This window comes from Plectropomus leopardus, chromosome 18 (assembly GCF_026936395.1).
Source record: "Plectropomus leopardus strain MGB_pleo_1.0 chromosome 18, ASM2693639v1, whole genome shotgun sequence".
Lineage (NCBI taxonomy): Eukaryota > Metazoa > Chordata > Actinopteri > Perciformes > Serranidae > Plectropomus > Plectropomus leopardus.
In genome coordinates, this window is record NC_142193.1 from 7,841,022 (window position 1) to 7,857,466 (window position 16,445).

Sequence of the window (16,445 nt, forward strand, 5' to 3'; positions counted from 1 at the left end):
AATGTCAAACTTCAGCATTTTTGTCCTGAATTAGTTTTATCATTTGTCCAGCTGTTTCAACCTGAATTTATAGCCTGCAAATTAACCTCAGATATATGTGTTACATAGTTCCTTATATAACAATGTTAATCTATACTCTATGATGCCATTTACACTAAAAAGCCTAACTAAAAAATAAATAAAACTGGACATTTTTTTATCTGATAATGGTACTATATGAAAAAGATGGGATTAACAAAGTATTAACAGTCCACCCTGAGGGGGGAGGGGGGGGGCAAGTCAACCCAATTAATGGAAATCCATCCAATAATAGATCATCATATGCTGTATAAATAAAATATGTATTGGAACAATATCCACTTTTCAAAAAATCATTAATAGCTTTTAAAAAAAAATCTTCTTTTAAATGCATAAAAGCTGGTGTTAATTGAGCTCACCTTCGTCAGGGTTGAAGTATAATATAAAATACAGGTGACAATGACATACTGCAAAAACTAGATTGGACATCATCCTATGACACAACAGACTGTCTGGTATCGCTTTATTCTCTTTAATGAAAAACAAAAACTCTTCTCATAGCTCAGCTTTGTACACTGCAATGCAGAAAATATACATGATTCTTCTTTAACCAAACCACATGAGCCGAATAAAAATCTTAAATAAGGGAAACTAAAAGTCTGTATGTCTTAAACAGATCATCGCTGCAGCTTCAGTTGATCTTCAGCCTCTTCGTCTCTATGTTGTGCGTCGCTGCCTCCTCCTGGTCTCTTTTGGCACCTCGGCTGATGTCGCTCGTCTTCTGCTCACTGTTCACCTCGGAGCTGCTTCCTTTAGGATTCCAGCGCTCCCTCCTCTCTCTTCTCTCCTCCATCTCACATATGTCCTCGGCAAAAAGGGTTTTAAGTGCTGGACTGAGCCTGGGGAGGATTTTAAAGTCCCCAAAGCGAGTCTGAGCAAAGAGGAAACAGGAAATGGTCAAGTGACTTTACCAGGTCTGAAGTGTAACTTCTAAAAGCAGTGAGGCTCATAAATACTGTGGCAGAGTGTTTCCTTAAATCAAACTTGACTTTAGCCTCTTTATGTACTTCAAAAGGAGAAATCAGCAGTGAACTAAAACAATATATACTCTGGAGTGCAGACAAACGTACTGCCTGCAGGCTCATATTAACACAACACCTCAACATTCAGTGTTTCCTCAAAGTCAGTGAGTTACATTTGACCCATCTACCAAGCACCAGAGTAAATTCCTTATAAGTGATAACATATTTGGCAATAAATCATTTTCTGATTCTGATACTGTCTGAAGTCTTGTCTAAGCTTTAAATTAAGGCTTTGCCACAGTTTTATTTATTTAATTATATTCACGAAAATTCCTTCATATCCTGCATTATACTGTAACTTTATTCTCTTGTTCATACTGCTGTTTTTAGCTTGCTCTGACTATTTTACCATTTTTAAATGATATCTCATTTTTATCTCCTTGTGCTTGTTGTTTTATCGTCTTATGACATATTTTTATGTCTTATGTAAATCACTTTTGATTGCCTTATTATCGAAAACTGGCATTCTTTGTTTATATTTTCGATTTGGACTCTTATCCAAAATTAGCAACAGGAAACATGTTGTTCCCATTCAATCTATATCATATCATATAATTATATATATAAAAACAACACTTATTAACTGTGAAATCATCAGTCTAAGAATCCAAAATCAAGGTTAACTTGATAACCTTCTGAGCTTTGATGCAAATCACTTGGTCTTCATCAACAACTAATTTATGGCACTCATAGGTTGAATGCACAAATGATTAAGTTCAAATTAAGGAAGTTACATTCTCTTACAACATTTGAACATTTTGAAAGGTTGTACTCTTTGTGCAATCTCACCTGTAATTGCTTTTCTCAAGTGTAAATATGTACATTGTGCATCTGTCTATGTTTGAACTGTATGATATTATTTTACACAGGTCTCTCTTAAAAATGAGATCACAATCTTAAAGAGACTGTTTAAAAAAGGATCAAATTAAATAAAATTAAATGTTTGGGTCAAACACTTTTAGATTTGTATTTGTTCATTTTTAGAGGTAAAAATCTGAGGCAAAAGTTAACACAAAAGTACATCCACTCAGGGTTTTACACATATAGAAAACTCATTCATGTTCTTATTTTGGAGAATATAACACCCAAGAACTTTCATCTGGATATTTTTTTGATCAATTTTTTCCTAAAGCTTTAAAGTTTTCTGATTTAGATCAGGAATTATTTGATTAGAGACTCAGTATAAAAAGAATATAATGCTGGTGCAATGGCACATTACAAACAGTAGCTAGCCCAAATGTAGAACAAATAGTGTTGACATAGCGTTCAGATGGTGCTTTCAAGAGCAATCGTATAGGCAAGCAAAAGACTCTTCAAGAGTTTATTTGTGCATGCAATGCTGCACCAGGTAGCTGTCAGGTTGTTTTTTTTTTAAACTTCACAATACAGTCGTGACACGCATTCAGTCAGCAGTGGTTGAGATATTACATGAGCGTGACCGCCGTCGTCTACAGTGATTCTTACCCTCATGTGGTCGAAAGAAATCCCGACTCTGTCGCTGAAGTCTTCACTGAAGAGAGGGATCTTGGCGTAGCGCTGGCTGAAGTGGTTCAACATGATGAACTCGGCGTTCATCTTCATGCCGATACCGATGGCCTGGGAGGTTGTGCTGTCAGAAAACATGAAGCATAAAGTCAGAGATTCACCACTTTCTCACTAAAGCTGCTCGGAGGAAAACTGTTGACGGGAATACTGTTTTCTATAGACATAAAAGATGTTTTTGTGAAGACTGACGCTCACTCTGGCACCATAAAAATGTCCAAAAAATCAATGTCAATATCTGAGGAGAAATTTAACAATGCACTCAACAATAAGTGGAACTTCAAACAGCCATTGAGGGGTACTTCTTTTGTTGGATTAAAACTTTTTTTCTATTTTTCTTCTTTTTTTTATTAATTTGCATGAACGACATTAAAGCCCTGCAGGGAGAGTTTGTGCCAGCGTTTGTTTGACCAACCTATGTCTTTTCTCTACAGCCTCCTCCTCCAGCCCGTCTTCTAGCGTGGCCTCGTGGATCAGTAAGGTTGCATTCTTTCCTGAAAAAGACAAAAAAAAAGAAGCCAAATCAGAGGCCTGACTCACAGAGAAGCACTTACAGCCTCTTCCTGTCCCACAGGAAATCAATCAGGTAGTCGGCGTAATCAAGATTCGGCACGCCCTGTTTGTCTGCTGAGCTGAGCCATCTATAATGAACAGACATGGGATACACTCGCTGTCTCTTTGGAGGCTTTGCTTGGACAGAATCCAGTCAAGCAATTTAAGAAGAGTCAATGAAGTGGGATCCCATAGGAACCATTACAAGAGCCTGCCAGCTACAAGAGTGATCGAAAGCATTAAGAAATATCTGATAAATTATTCAGATACAAGCCGTGCAGTCTACAGTTAGATGACCTTACATGAATCTTTGGAATATTTAAAGTCTACGCTCAATTTGCTCTTACATACAGTAAGTCTAGATACACTGAAGTGAAATGTGGACTTTAATCATTCTGAGTGGTACTAACCGATGTGTACGAAGGCGTCGCAGGGCATGCAGTCGCCAGAGAAGGCCACTTTCCAGCCTGACTGGTGAGTGAAGCTGCAGGCGTAGGCGTTCCTACAGTGTCGCACTGTGCACGTCTGGAACTAAGATACGCCGGAATAAAAAGATGAGTAAACTTTCACAAACTGGGAAGACATTAATGTCAAAGGATGGGATGTTAAAGCACCTTTTCCAGATCATTCATCTTCAGCATCGCTTCGATATATGAAATCATCCATGGTTTTGGCTCCTTAGCACCATCGCACAGAGTATTGCTGGGGATGTGGCTGACACAGAAAACAAATGAGATTAAAGAGCACAGGAGTAAAGATTATGTTGTTATAACTTTATCAGAGGGTTCGTCTTTGTACAGTCAGTGGTGGAAAGTAACATTACTCAAGAGCTGCACTAAAGTTAGGTGCAAGTACCTTAAATTGCACTTAAATATTCCTAGAGGTGCATCAATTGTGAAATTCTGTGTCGATACCCATGTGTTTGTTCTTTATTTTGCTTCTGTTGTTATTTATTACCCTTTTTGTGCCAAGAAATTGCCTCGCTGTTGTAAGCCTCCGTGAACCAGTCAGGTTGCACTGACAGTTCACACCCTTGTCTGTGAAGACATGAATGCTCCACAGACACCCCCGCCCCCCCGCCCCGGCAGCACAGAAGATCTATACTATCAGCACAGTTTTAAGGTGGACACCCGAGATTCGTGTCACAAATGTGTCCCCTTCTGTTCCTGAGACATAACGTTGAATAATGGCCAGATAAGTTTTCTTTCAGAACATTTTATCGTCACACTCAAGCTGACTTAAAATGTCATAACTTCATCATTTTATCCCATCGGTCATTTGTGTGAAATTTTGTCATAATTAGCATATGAATTTGTGAATTATTTTATTTGTGAATAGCGTGGACATACAGGACATGTTGAAGGATCCTCTGGCAGTGATTGTGATATTGCTTGAGCCAGGTCATCATGTCCCACGGACCCACCAGGTAGATGGGACTGAACTCTTTTCCTAACGTGGTCTAAGACACACAAACCAATGACAATTATTACACATTTTCAAACATTAGTCGACAAAGGAAGGGATGTATTAAGGTTTATGTAATCTTTTTCATGTACATACCAGAGCTCTTTCCCTTTGATAGAGCAACAAGAGCAGCCCCTAAAACAGAGGGACAGCTCAGGTTACTGGTTCTTCTGAAAGAGCTCACTGAGATTATCTGTTTGTTCATATTTGAAACCACAACATGGTTATCATGTGTAGCTGCTTACCGTGTGGTGATCAGCATGCATGTGTGAGATGAAGACGGTTGAGATCTTGGACAGAGCCTCGTCCACAGCGTCCCCATAGTGTCTGCAGAGCTGACCAAAGGTTCCCTCTCCACAGTCCAACAGCACGGCCTGACTCGGACTATACGCAGGCACAAACACAAGACGGACTTTAGGAGGAAATCATTACCAGACATGAACTGAACAAGTGCGTTTACAAAAAAAAAGTATGCAACACTTTCTTGTAGTAAGTGCTGTAGCCACATTTTGACAAAGAAATACTTTTCGGTGCAATAAAACTATAAATATATCATTATTTTTTAAGGGTCATTGTTTCAGTTTTACACATACTTTGCACCTATAAATTAACAGATTTTATCACCTTGTGAACGCTATAGCCACTGAGTCCATTTTTACAAGCTCCTGTTAAGTGTGCTCAAATCTTATTCTTAGTTTCAAATAATACAAAACATGTCAGGATGATTTTGGGGGGGGGTATGAAGACACTCAGTTGCTCTGAGGTGTTACTATTTTTTGTCCACCCCATAAATATTTATGGGGGAGGCAAAACACCCCCTATATAACTCAATACAGCTTAACAGCACCTCAAAGACATCTAAAATGACCACAGGGATCAATCAACACCTCTGTCTGGTGTGTAATGTTGATAAGGGTCACGTGACTACAAAATTTTATGGTGGAAACTTAAAGGTTTAGTGTGTAGGATTTAGGGGGACATATCGGCAGAAATGGAATATAATATAATGGTTATGTTTTCTTCAGTGTATAATGACCTGGGAACAAGAATCGTTTTAGTTACCTTAGAATGAGCCGTTTATATCTACAAAGAGAGCTGGTGTTCATCTGAGGAGATCGCCATGTTGCACCGCCAAGTTTCTACAGTAGCCCAGAATGACCAAACCAAAAAACTGGCACTGGATTGGACCATTTGTGTTGATTTCAGTTGCTCATTGAAGACAGCAGCCCCTCCACATTTAGCTAAAAAACGCTTTTTAATATGAAACAGCTTTATCTATGTTTTTAGTGTTTTAAATCCGCTGGTCCATTTGTTTTGTAAAGAAAGAGACCTATTTGGATAATTCATCTGCTGGTAAAAACCTCCTGAACAATGAACACTGAAGGATTTTTTAACTGTGAATTCACACTAGGCACATGGGAGAAGTTTCAGTTGGCTACAATCTGCAATCTTTATAGCTCAGTGCCACTAAATGCTACACAGTGCTCCTTTAAAGCCTGCTCCAGAGGAGCTTAAACTCAGGACAGTTCTTGACTGTGCATAGGCATGAGCCACTCTGAATCATACAGCAGTTGACACATATGCACAAAGTCATATTGTATGTTTTCTTGTTTTTCTCTGTGTGTTTATGCTTGCTACAGCACACACTGTCTTCTTCAGACAAATAACAAAATGCATTGACTTTTATTGCAGGTTGTTGCATCAGACTGATGAACGAGTGCATTTCCATTTGATGTATGGACTTCTCATTATTTGGTACTTGCTGTTTTTTCTCTTTTTTTTATTCATTTTAGTTGAATGTCACAATTTCCCAAAGTTGATTAGAGGGTTATTCAGATCACCTGTTGCACTGGGCGTGAGGACTGACTTAAGATTTAAGAATTGAGAGCAGCTTGGTGCATTTCTCCTCTGGGCCAATCAGGGTGTGGCGGCACCCTGAGGGCTTAAGAGAGGTGAGGAAACACACACTCAGGGCATTCTGATCCTTCCTCAATTGAATGCAGACCTCATGTTGGCAGATGCAGAAACTCAGCTCTTTAGGCCCTTTTGAGACTTCAGTGTTGTCTTAATACTAAGTCACTTGCATCTGAGCAGTTCTTGGTGCTTTTGTGCAAGAGTCTGCTTGACTCATGGTCACATAATGGTACAGGCTTTTTATAGTGATTTTGTTTGGTGATGAATTTCACTAAGACCCAATATAACCACTATCTTCATATGTAAACACATCAGTTATTACTGAAGACACATTTATTATTGAAGAGGCATTGGTTTACCAAAGAGGAATTTATCACTTATTGAAAGGTACTTTCTTGAGATTTGTATTTTTGCAACCCTTAAAAATATCTTGGATTTAAATATATTTATTTCAATGTGAGCATTACAGAGCCGTCAACTGACTGGGAAAAAATAAAAACAATACAAAACTGCATAATAGGTGTTCTTTGGTAGAAAAAAAATTAAAGAGATAAAACACAAATGTACCATTCAAAGATGTGAAACACAGTAAAGCAGATCATTAAAACTGATTTTTGTCAGATTTTGTTTCCCTGCATTAGCCCATTGTTCACCTTCCTGCTACAAGAAAAGTGTTTACTGCAGCTAACTGTAAATTGTCCTCTCTCTGTGGACAGCTGGCAGTTTACTTCTTCTTATTCCAGATTCCAGATTTTTCTTCTACTTGTTCCTATTTTTATGTCCTCATCTTCACATATTTTGTGTACATGTGTTGGAAGGGTACATCAAAGTGAGAAAAATAAATGCTGAAATGAAAAGAAAGTAGATACTGCCGTGCAGCTGTATGTCAAGTGTTGCACTTCTATCAGTTTACATCCATGTCTGTGAAAACATGTACACTTCACACACAAAGGATCTATATACTTAGCATCAACAGTTTCAAAGTGGTCCTTGATGATTTTTGATTCTTCACCGTGACGTTTGACCACGAGGCTCTAATAAGGTCATTCTTGAGTGGATGTTTGCGCCTAATTTGAGGATACTCCCTAAAGGCCATCTTAAGATACTGCGTTCCTAAAAATTAGACGGCTGTATGGCCACAGTGACCTTGACCTTGACTACCAAATTATAATCAGCTCATCCTTGAGTCCCAGTGAATGTTTCTGTCAAATCTAAATAAATTCCCTGAAGGTGTTCTTGAGATATTGCCTTCACAAGAACAAGACAATGTAAGGTGACTGTGACCTTGACCTTTGACCACCAAAATCTGATCAGTTCAGTTGAATCTGCTCCAACGTTTGTGCCAAATTTGAAGTAATTCCTTCAAAGTGTTCTTGCACTCATAAGAATGTGATTAATGCAAGTTCACTGTGACCTTTTACCACCAAAATCTAATCAGCTTATCGTTGAGTCCAAGTGCATGATTGTGCGAAATTTGAAGAAATGGCCTCAATGCGTTTTTGAGATATCGCATCTACAGGGATGTGCCGAACTGACAACCCAAGACACAATGCTTCCAGTCTCAGCTATTGCCGGTGCTGAGGCATAAAAAAATGTCAATTTCAAACTGCAGGATGAGATGTGTTACAAATGCTTTTATGATCTGGATTATTTTCCACTTTTCATTTAGTTTTAAGGAACAAGATTATGATTAATCAACTACACACAATTAAAAGAATTGAAAAATTATCTCTGCATGTTTGTGTGAAAACCTGAAATTCGTACCTGATATTAACTAATGTGCCGCTGACGTTTCTGGTCTTCATGGGAAGAGCTGATCCTGTTCCCAAGAAAACCACCTCTGGGTATTTTTCTCCCTTCCCTGCAGTAGAAAATAAAACCATTTTCTGCAATGATACATGATGATATACTTTTTTTTTTCACATCTCTGAAGGACCATCCACTTAAAAGTAAAAAACATTTTGTTAGGCTTTAAAACTAAAAACAGCCCTCTGGGGTCTGACGAGGAGAACTCACCAGAAAGCTCTGCAGCGTCAGTGGAGCAAATCTTTCTGCACTTGTCCACTTCTTCCAGAAAGTTTGGGACCTCAGAAGCCTCTTTCACAAACTCTTCATCGTTGCAGGAGGGGATGGCGTCTCTAACGAATGAGATACAGAGTCAAGAAGACACACACCACTGCCCGCAACAACACTGGCCGAGAAAACAGCGATTCTTTTCACATCTGACCTTGATGCGCCTCTACAGTGCTTGACAGAAACAGCGGAGAAAAAAAACACTGACACTTGTAAGACGAGGTTAAAAAAGAAGAAAGGAGAAGAAAGCGACTGAGTGCAATGGTCCATTCCAGATTGTTTTCTGTGACAAGGCAGCGCTCGGAGCTGCAGAGTAATGTCGGCTAAATTGGGGGGGATTGAAGGACAAACTAACCTTTGCCACTCCATTACGGGTCTGAGCTGGAACTTGAGTAGACACTCGGCTCTGACGTTGGGGACGTGCAGGGCAGCCCGAGCCTCCTGGGGGATGAATACAAAGTTTTTGATGTTTTCTTATAACTACTTTTTTATGGATCATACTTGATTTATCACTTTGTGAACTCTGCTTTTAAAGCCAAGTAGAAATACAGTTACTGAGAGACACCGCAGTCAATACGGTAATAAAACAAACAGGATATAAAAACACAATACAGCAAAAAGGAATGATTATAAAGTAATGTACTGTGGTAAACTCTGACATATAATACTTTCTTTACTAAGGTCAACCGCAGTAAGTTTCGGTCAAAACTGAGTTATGACTGAAATGAAACCTTTGGATATATTGTGACATAATTTCCTGTTTCAATCTTGTTTCGTTGGAGAGAAAATGGGGTGTAAAAACTGCAGTAACTCCAATATAAAACCAACATCCAAGGAAAACTGCAGTAAATGTAGCTACTGTGCTCAGTCTTCGATTCTTGGTGATTTCCGATTCTGTCCTGCCAAGAAAATAGTAAGCATATTACGGCGAACAGTTAACGTGATAATGAGAACAAAGCAAATGACAAAATTATTGATAACCTCAAAATGACCAACTTATTTTGCATCAAGCTTGATGAAGTAAAATTTAGCACACAAAAACAAAAAAATAAAAAAAAAGTCTTCCTTAAAAATGTCTTACTCAAAACAGACATTTACAAATGCAACAAACAGAATTTAATAAAAAATTAAAACATGTTATTCGCAAACTGAAAAAACAAACAAACAAAAAAAAACACTAAAATTGTAGTTACTGCACTTTGCCTTTGCATTATCTTTATAGATGCTGGGTCATAGGTTAAAACATTATTCATGATTTTTCACAGACAAAAATTATTTTATGAATATATATTTCAAGGAATACCTCACCCAAAAAATCACCATTACTTTATCAGTTAGTCATACCATGTTACCTGTTAATTAGTGAAGAAAACTAATATTGATTTATTGATTGATTGGGGACAATGTTTAGCAAGAAAAATAAAGATAAAAAATATCCGTTCACAAACTCATAACACAAATCATGCAGTATAATCCAAGTCTCATTTATCCAATCATATTCTCAATACTGCCAAACATGCATTTTCACAAAAAATATTTAGAACTGAACTGAAATTGAAACTTATCTGTGCTTCAAAGCCAGATTGAAAGCTGCTGCTCTACCACGGCCTCGATCGTCTCAATAACTGTGTGACTTTTGTCATATATGTACAATGACAGCAGATTTTGCTAATGGGGAAAAAACCTACATACCAAAAAGTTAAATGAATACTGTGATATGGACATTTAACAGCTGCAGCTATCGGTTTCTTTCATTATAGATTAACTCCTAACTTGACTGATTATTTTCAGATTAATGTCGGATAAAATTGTTAAAATGTCTACGGAAGTTTCCTGAGTCAATGGTGACATTTACAAATAATCTTGCTAGTAACCCGTGTCTAACCAACAGTCCAAAGCCCGAAAATACTTCATTTACAGAAAGTATGAAACGGAGAAAAGCAGTAAATCCTAACTTTGGGGAAACTGGAACCAGTCAATGTTGATAAATGATCTGATTGTTATAATAATTCATTTTTGTTGATTGGAAAACCAAAGTAATCGACAAAAAGTTTCAGTTTTAAAGATGAGAAACATACCCCCAAAATGTGCAGTAAAACAAAGACTGAGAGGGACATAATATGAAGAAAACTGCAAAGACTGCAGTGGACTGGAGGCTGATTTATTTTAACATGTACAATCAGACGTTTCACCTTAGAAATACATTGCATTCATTGAAATAATACTATGAGATGCATGTGTGTGGTTTTGTGGTACCTTCGTTTTAAAAAAGCTGAGCTGTGGAAAGATCTCTGGGTGAATCATGTTCAGCTGAGCCTGAAGCTTATGACTCCGGATGTTGTGGACCATGGAGACTTGTTCATTAAGGATCAGGTGTTCGGTTGTGGATGAAAACCTGCAGAAACACGCAGAAAACTCTCAGACTCGCCATGTTTAACTAGATGCTAAAAAAAAAGAACAAGTCTCTTTGGAGTCTGGTGTCAAAGAGAGAGAAAACACAAACCTCTCCATCCACTTTTTGTATTGATCTGTTGACAAAACAGACTCTGGAGTCACATGGACGACCAACACAGCGGGGTTCTCTGTCCCTCCTGTTTGATATCTAGAAGAAACGACAGACTCAAGTTAAATACGGAAACAATTTTAATGAGTTCGCACATCACAGATAATCAAAGTGCTACCTTTGTAGCTGCTCATTGGTGCAAACAGCTTCAACAAACTCCTCAGACGGACACTCGACGATGATAAAGACTGGTCCTGGGTAAGTGGGAGTGCAAACCTGCTCCGGACGAATCTACAAGACAATAAAAATAATTAGCGTCTGCAAAAAAATCAGAGCTGCAGCCTGATACAATGACGGAGCATGTTTATGCGGCACCTCTTTTCCTTTGTACGTGATGCTTTTGCCGTCCTTCAAAGCTGCTATGATCGGACCGATGGCTGCTGTGCCTCTGAGGGGAATAAAACATTTCATTATAGTCATAATAGTTTCTGACCCCAGCTTTATTGCAAGACATCAAAGTATTATTAAAATATTAGAAACAACAAGAAAAAAAATCTGTTTTACATTGCTTTGTATTGTTTGTGGGCCAAGTCTGGGATATTGTGGTGAACATTTTTCATTATTTTCTGGACTAAACAATTAATCAGTTATTAAAAAAATATATCTACAGATGGATCCAAATGAAAACAAAACTTTAATTGCAGTAAAATTTATAGTTTGTAAACTTAACAATAAAAATAATAAGAAGAAAAAGCATCTTTAGATTTGACCAAATATTTAATTCCGAAAATCTTATACAATATTTATATTGTTTTAATTATTATTTATATAATTATTATAGTAAATTGTTATTGGTATTATCAGTAATAATAATAGTCATTATTGTTGTTGTTAGTATGTAACATAATTAAATACTAGATTATTAATTTAATTTTTATTATTAGAACAACAACAATCATAATATAACTAACAACAGTAAGATATTTGCATTTAGCTGTATGAATATGATGATTAAAATGCCACATCAGAGTCAGCTGAGCTCAAGAGCTTTGTATTGAAAGCTTGTGTTAATACTGAAATTTATAAAAATCAGTGACTTCAGAAAAAGCACCATATTAGACATTATTATGAGCCCACTCACACAGGCAAACCGAGCTCCTTGGCTTGAGGGACGAGGAAATTTCCTTTTTTGGGGTGAAGCTGTCAAAGTGGAGAAGAGTAATCTCACAAACAAAGTTCCTTCATGTGTTTATCACAAACAAGCTGACAACATTTTTTAAGTTTCCTACCTTACATATGAAGGAAACCAAAAGAGAGTTATCTCTGGTTGTGGGCTGTTTGGGAGCTATGAGATATAATAAAAAATAAAAATAAAAACAAGAAAACATCATTCAGTGTGGCACTCAGAATATAGCAATGTCTACGCAGATTAAAATTTAATGCCAGCTGTATGTTGCTAATTTATTTCTCTTATGTTATTGTAAACATGATGACATTATCCTCTTTAGGATTACATGTAATACGTTAATTTTTTAACCAAGCTGACTGAGAATTAATCTTAATTAATCAGTAACAAAGCCCGAGCTTCATGACATTCCCTTCAGTTTGTGATGTATGCAAAATCTCTAAATTTCTTCCAGTGGATCCCGCACTAACCTGGACTAACTGGATTGTCTTCGTGGCTGTTAGTGTGGATGCCGTCTGAGGAGGTTGAGGAGAGCTGACTGCCATCACCCGTCAACTGAGCTGGAGAGAGAAAAAAAAGAGTCAGCTGTCAACCAAAAACACTGTAAGAAGTTGTCTTAAGTGAAAATCAAAAAGCAGGAAAGACTCACCAAATATGGGCACCTGATAAACAGTCATTGTTTGGTCGCTGTACGTCTCTTCAGTGTACGGTCGAACCGCTAGAAGAGTATGATACAATAAACATCACACAAGACTGATATTGTACAAATAATAATGCTAATTGAGTTCAAAAACTTGAACATACACAGCTTGATATGTTCCAGTGGTCCAGAAAATGACTTGATGGCGCTCACAAAGCTTTCCTGTAATGAAAAAATAGAGACAAAGTATATATATATATATATATATATATATATATATATATATAATACATGTAAGTTTAAAAAAATGCTGCAGACACACACACAGTGAATAATGTATGCATGAGTTTCTCACCAGCTGTGGCGGTCCAGAGAGAACACACTGTGGAACACCGGTGTCCTTCAGCGTTAAAATCATCCCTGCAGAGGAAAACAACACACATGTTCAGTAAATAAAAACATGTATCTTTAGTCTCTGTTATGACATTAATTTATTTAAATCAATCAATCAATGCGCCTGAGTGCTTTTTCACCAATTAAAAAAATGTCTACAAAGCTAACAACTACATTCACTTCATGTAATACACTGTATCATAAATTTGAATTTTTATTCTATTGGATAAATGTGTTGATACTGGTCACTATGAGTTTAGATCAAAATCTATTATTAAAAGAGTTGGGACGTTTTTGCATCTTAAAAGGTGTGTAGATTTAAGGGGATATGTTGGCAAAAATGAAATAATAATAACTTTATTTAAAACCAGAGTTTACAAAGTGCTTTGACAAACAAAGCAAAGCAGAAATGGGACACAAAGACAACAACAGAAAGCCAAAGAGTCCTATTGAACACAAGCAAGAAGAAACAAGGGTAGATTTAGTGTAAAATTTAAAGCAGATGACAATATATAATGTGAGATGCAGGACACATAATGCCAATATAAAATAATACAAAGAAAAACAACAACAGAAGCAATGAAAGCAATACAACCACAAATAACGGGAAGTGCAACAGATAAAACACAAATTAAAAGGATACATAACACATAAAAAAACACATAAAAGCAAGTCAATAAAAACGGGTTTTAAAAGCGATTCAAAAGATCTCTTAATCTCTGAAAACGACACTATGATAGCTGTGAGAGTGAACCGGAACAGAAAAGTTGCAGACAGACTTTTAAACATTGAGCTAAAACTCACTACAAAGCTCTGTAGAGCTGAGGGGAGCTTCACATCCCAATTAATCAGACAGATGCTACTGACCTGATAAACCTCCCACATTCTCCCAGCTCAGTCTGGTTAGGAAGATGTTGTCCAGTTGAGCAACTTTCAGTCTGTCAGAGGAAAAAAAAAAATATTGATTCTCCTTGTCTCTGTCCATCAGACTGACTCTGATTATAAACAATGTGTGTTGAAAGCAGCTTACTTGTGCTCCTGCATGAGTCTCTGTGTTCCTTCACCACAGTTGAACAGATATCTGCAGCAGAGAAGAGGGAAGTTTGTAGCCTTTGTAGACTGCATGATATTTTCATATTTATTCATAATGTATTTAATACTATTTCTATTAGAATGTAAAAGTACAAGTCTGCATATTTGCTTACCCTATGCATAATCCATTTTAGAGAAACAATACACCAGTCTGGATGGATACACTGATTAAGTGTTTAACAATCCAATATCATAAATGCAAGTCATCATCTTTAAGATTTGCCTTTATTTTGAAGGAAAGGGGGAAAAAAAGTTATCGTCATTTTATATTTGAAACTATGGTACAGAATTATTTAATTTTTCACTTTTCACCAAGTCCTTGTTTTTACCTTTATTATTATTATTATTATTATTATTATATTTATTTATTTCATTTTTTAAACTACTTTTCAGGTAATTTTCTACAAATTATTTGCTATTTTTGGGGTCATTGCTCAGTGCATTCTTGCCATGTTTTTGCCCAGGTTCCAAAGAGTTAATGTCTGGATCTGATCACATATGACACTTGTACATCACTGCAGTCAGGTGACTTAAACCACTGGAGGCAAGCAAAAACAAGATTTTCAGCTGCGGTTAAATATATTACTACGTTGATCATGTCTACATATTTTTGCCAATTTATTCCACATTTTCTTTAACAGACAATGCTTAACTAGAGTACATAACCTACAACACTTTGTGACTTAAATATATATGTGACATGCGACTGTTTTGCACACATAGCCCTGTGAGACTCATGAAATATCTGTGTATTTTTACCTGTTGAACTCGGAGAAGACATACAGTGTGGCAGCATTGTCCCTGCTCCCAGCACCGAGCACCTGCAGGTACACTGTGGACGGTCCCTGGTTTTCTCGGTTCTCCCTCTTCTCTTTGGTCTTAAACCGCCGCAGAGGCTCCTTCTGTTTGGCTTTCCTTCCTCCTGGCGGCTGCCTCATCTCCGGGTTATTACTGTTATTAGCAGCCATTGTTCGGAAAAACTGGAAAACAGTCCGATGTAAAGGAAAATCACAGCGCGCGACAGTCGGAGGAGCAGCAAAGACAGCTCTGTCTTTAACATACTGAAGTAAAAAGGGCCTGAGCTTCACATGGAGCGTATTCATATTAAATACGTCACAACAATTTAAAATAGCCCGCTACGATTGATTTTTTAATACTTGTTTATACATTTACACACGCTTTTTATAAAGGAGTTATTACCTAAAGATAGCTGGATGCACATTCAGCAGGACTTTAGAGGTTGGTCAAACATGTGACACTTCTTCCGGCATCTAATGATGACGTCAAGGATTCTTCTCGCTCATTGGTGTGTAGCATTATTTACAGGGTCTATGGACCAATCACAGCCGCTCTTTGAAGGCGTTAGGCGGGGATAGAATACATCCATGGGATAGAGGAGGGGTTTAACATAAACGAAACACTACAAAATAAAACGACCTGATATAATAATACACATATTTAGCTCTTTTAAAGCATCTTAACTCAAACAACTCGAAAATATCATGATTATTAAAATAAAAGAATAAAAAATATGAATATACCCATTATACATTTGTAAATAATAATAATAATAATAGAATAAAAAAGATTACTGGACTTGTGACTCAGCATCTGGGAAAATTACTCTCTACTTTTGTCAGATTATGACACAGGCAATGTAAGATAAGCATTTAATGTGCTTGCAGTGGTGGAAGAAGTATCGAAATATTTAATTAAATAAAAGTAACTACACTACAGCTTTCCCTTAGTTCCCTAAAGTTAATTTAGCCCTCTTAATTACATTCTTATGCTTATTGCATCTTCCCATGTTTTTAGCAGAAATCACAATAATTTGCTCAGGGGGTTAGGGTTAATGTCTATGAATGATGATGTATGACAATAATGTAGCCCAGTGTCAACCTACTTTTGTTCTAGAATGTCATCCCAGAAGCTGCATAGTAATGCATTATGAATCATAAGTTATACCTTTTATTTTTTTGTAAAAAG

General features: G+C 37.0%; 1 protein-coding gene across 2 annotated transcripts; it reads right to left on the bottom strand.

Moving 5' to 3' along the window:
* Positions 1-524: 524 nt before the first annotated feature.
* Positions 525-15,752, bottom strand: elac2 (elaC ribonuclease Z 2). Of its 2 annotated transcripts, XM_042505800.2 has the most exons (25): positions 15,660-15,752; positions 15,219-15,439; positions 14,398-14,448; positions 14,235-14,305; positions 13,330-13,394; positions 13,139-13,196; positions 12,984-13,052; positions 12,805-12,894; positions 12,438-12,493; positions 12,290-12,348; positions 11,524-11,596; positions 11,327-11,439; positions 11,149-11,247; positions 10,902-11,040; positions 9,001-9,086; positions 8,589-8,710; positions 8,337-8,433; positions 4,904-5,042; positions 4,755-4,793; positions 4,544-4,653; positions 3,809-3,908; positions 3,605-3,725; positions 3,058-3,136; positions 2,565-2,709; positions 525-949 (listed from the first exon to the last, which is right to left on the bottom strand). In XM_042505800.2, the coding sequence occupies exons 2-25, from the start codon at positions 15,425-15,427 to the stop codon at positions 710-712; spliced, it is 2,430 nt and encodes an 809-aa protein (XP_042361734.1). In that variant the 5' UTR covers positions 15,428-15,439; positions 15,660-15,752; the 3' UTR covers positions 525-709. The 2 variants fall into 2 exon arrangements, with proteins under 2 accessions (XP_042361734.1, XP_042361733.1); XM_042505799.2 differs by having other exon boundaries at positions 15,219-15,738.
* Positions 15,753-16,445: the final 693 nt, after the last annotated feature.

What these genes read in the sequence shown, in the direction of transcription:
- elac2 (XM_042505799.2), bottom strand. Translation starts at nt 15,562, where the DNA reads ATGAATACGCTCCATGTGAAGCTCAGGCCCTTTTTACTTCAGTATGTT. An exon ending in GTCTTCTCCGAGTTCAACAG is followed by an intron (nt 14,449 to 15,218) that starts GTAAAAATACAC and finishes TCTCTGCTGCAG; the next exon opens with ATATCTGTTCAACTGTGGTG. An exon ending in GCTGTAGAGAAAAGACATAG is followed by an intron (nt 2,710 to 3,057) that starts GTTGGTCAAACA and finishes GTTTTCTGACAG; the next exon opens with CACAACCTCCCAGGCCATCG.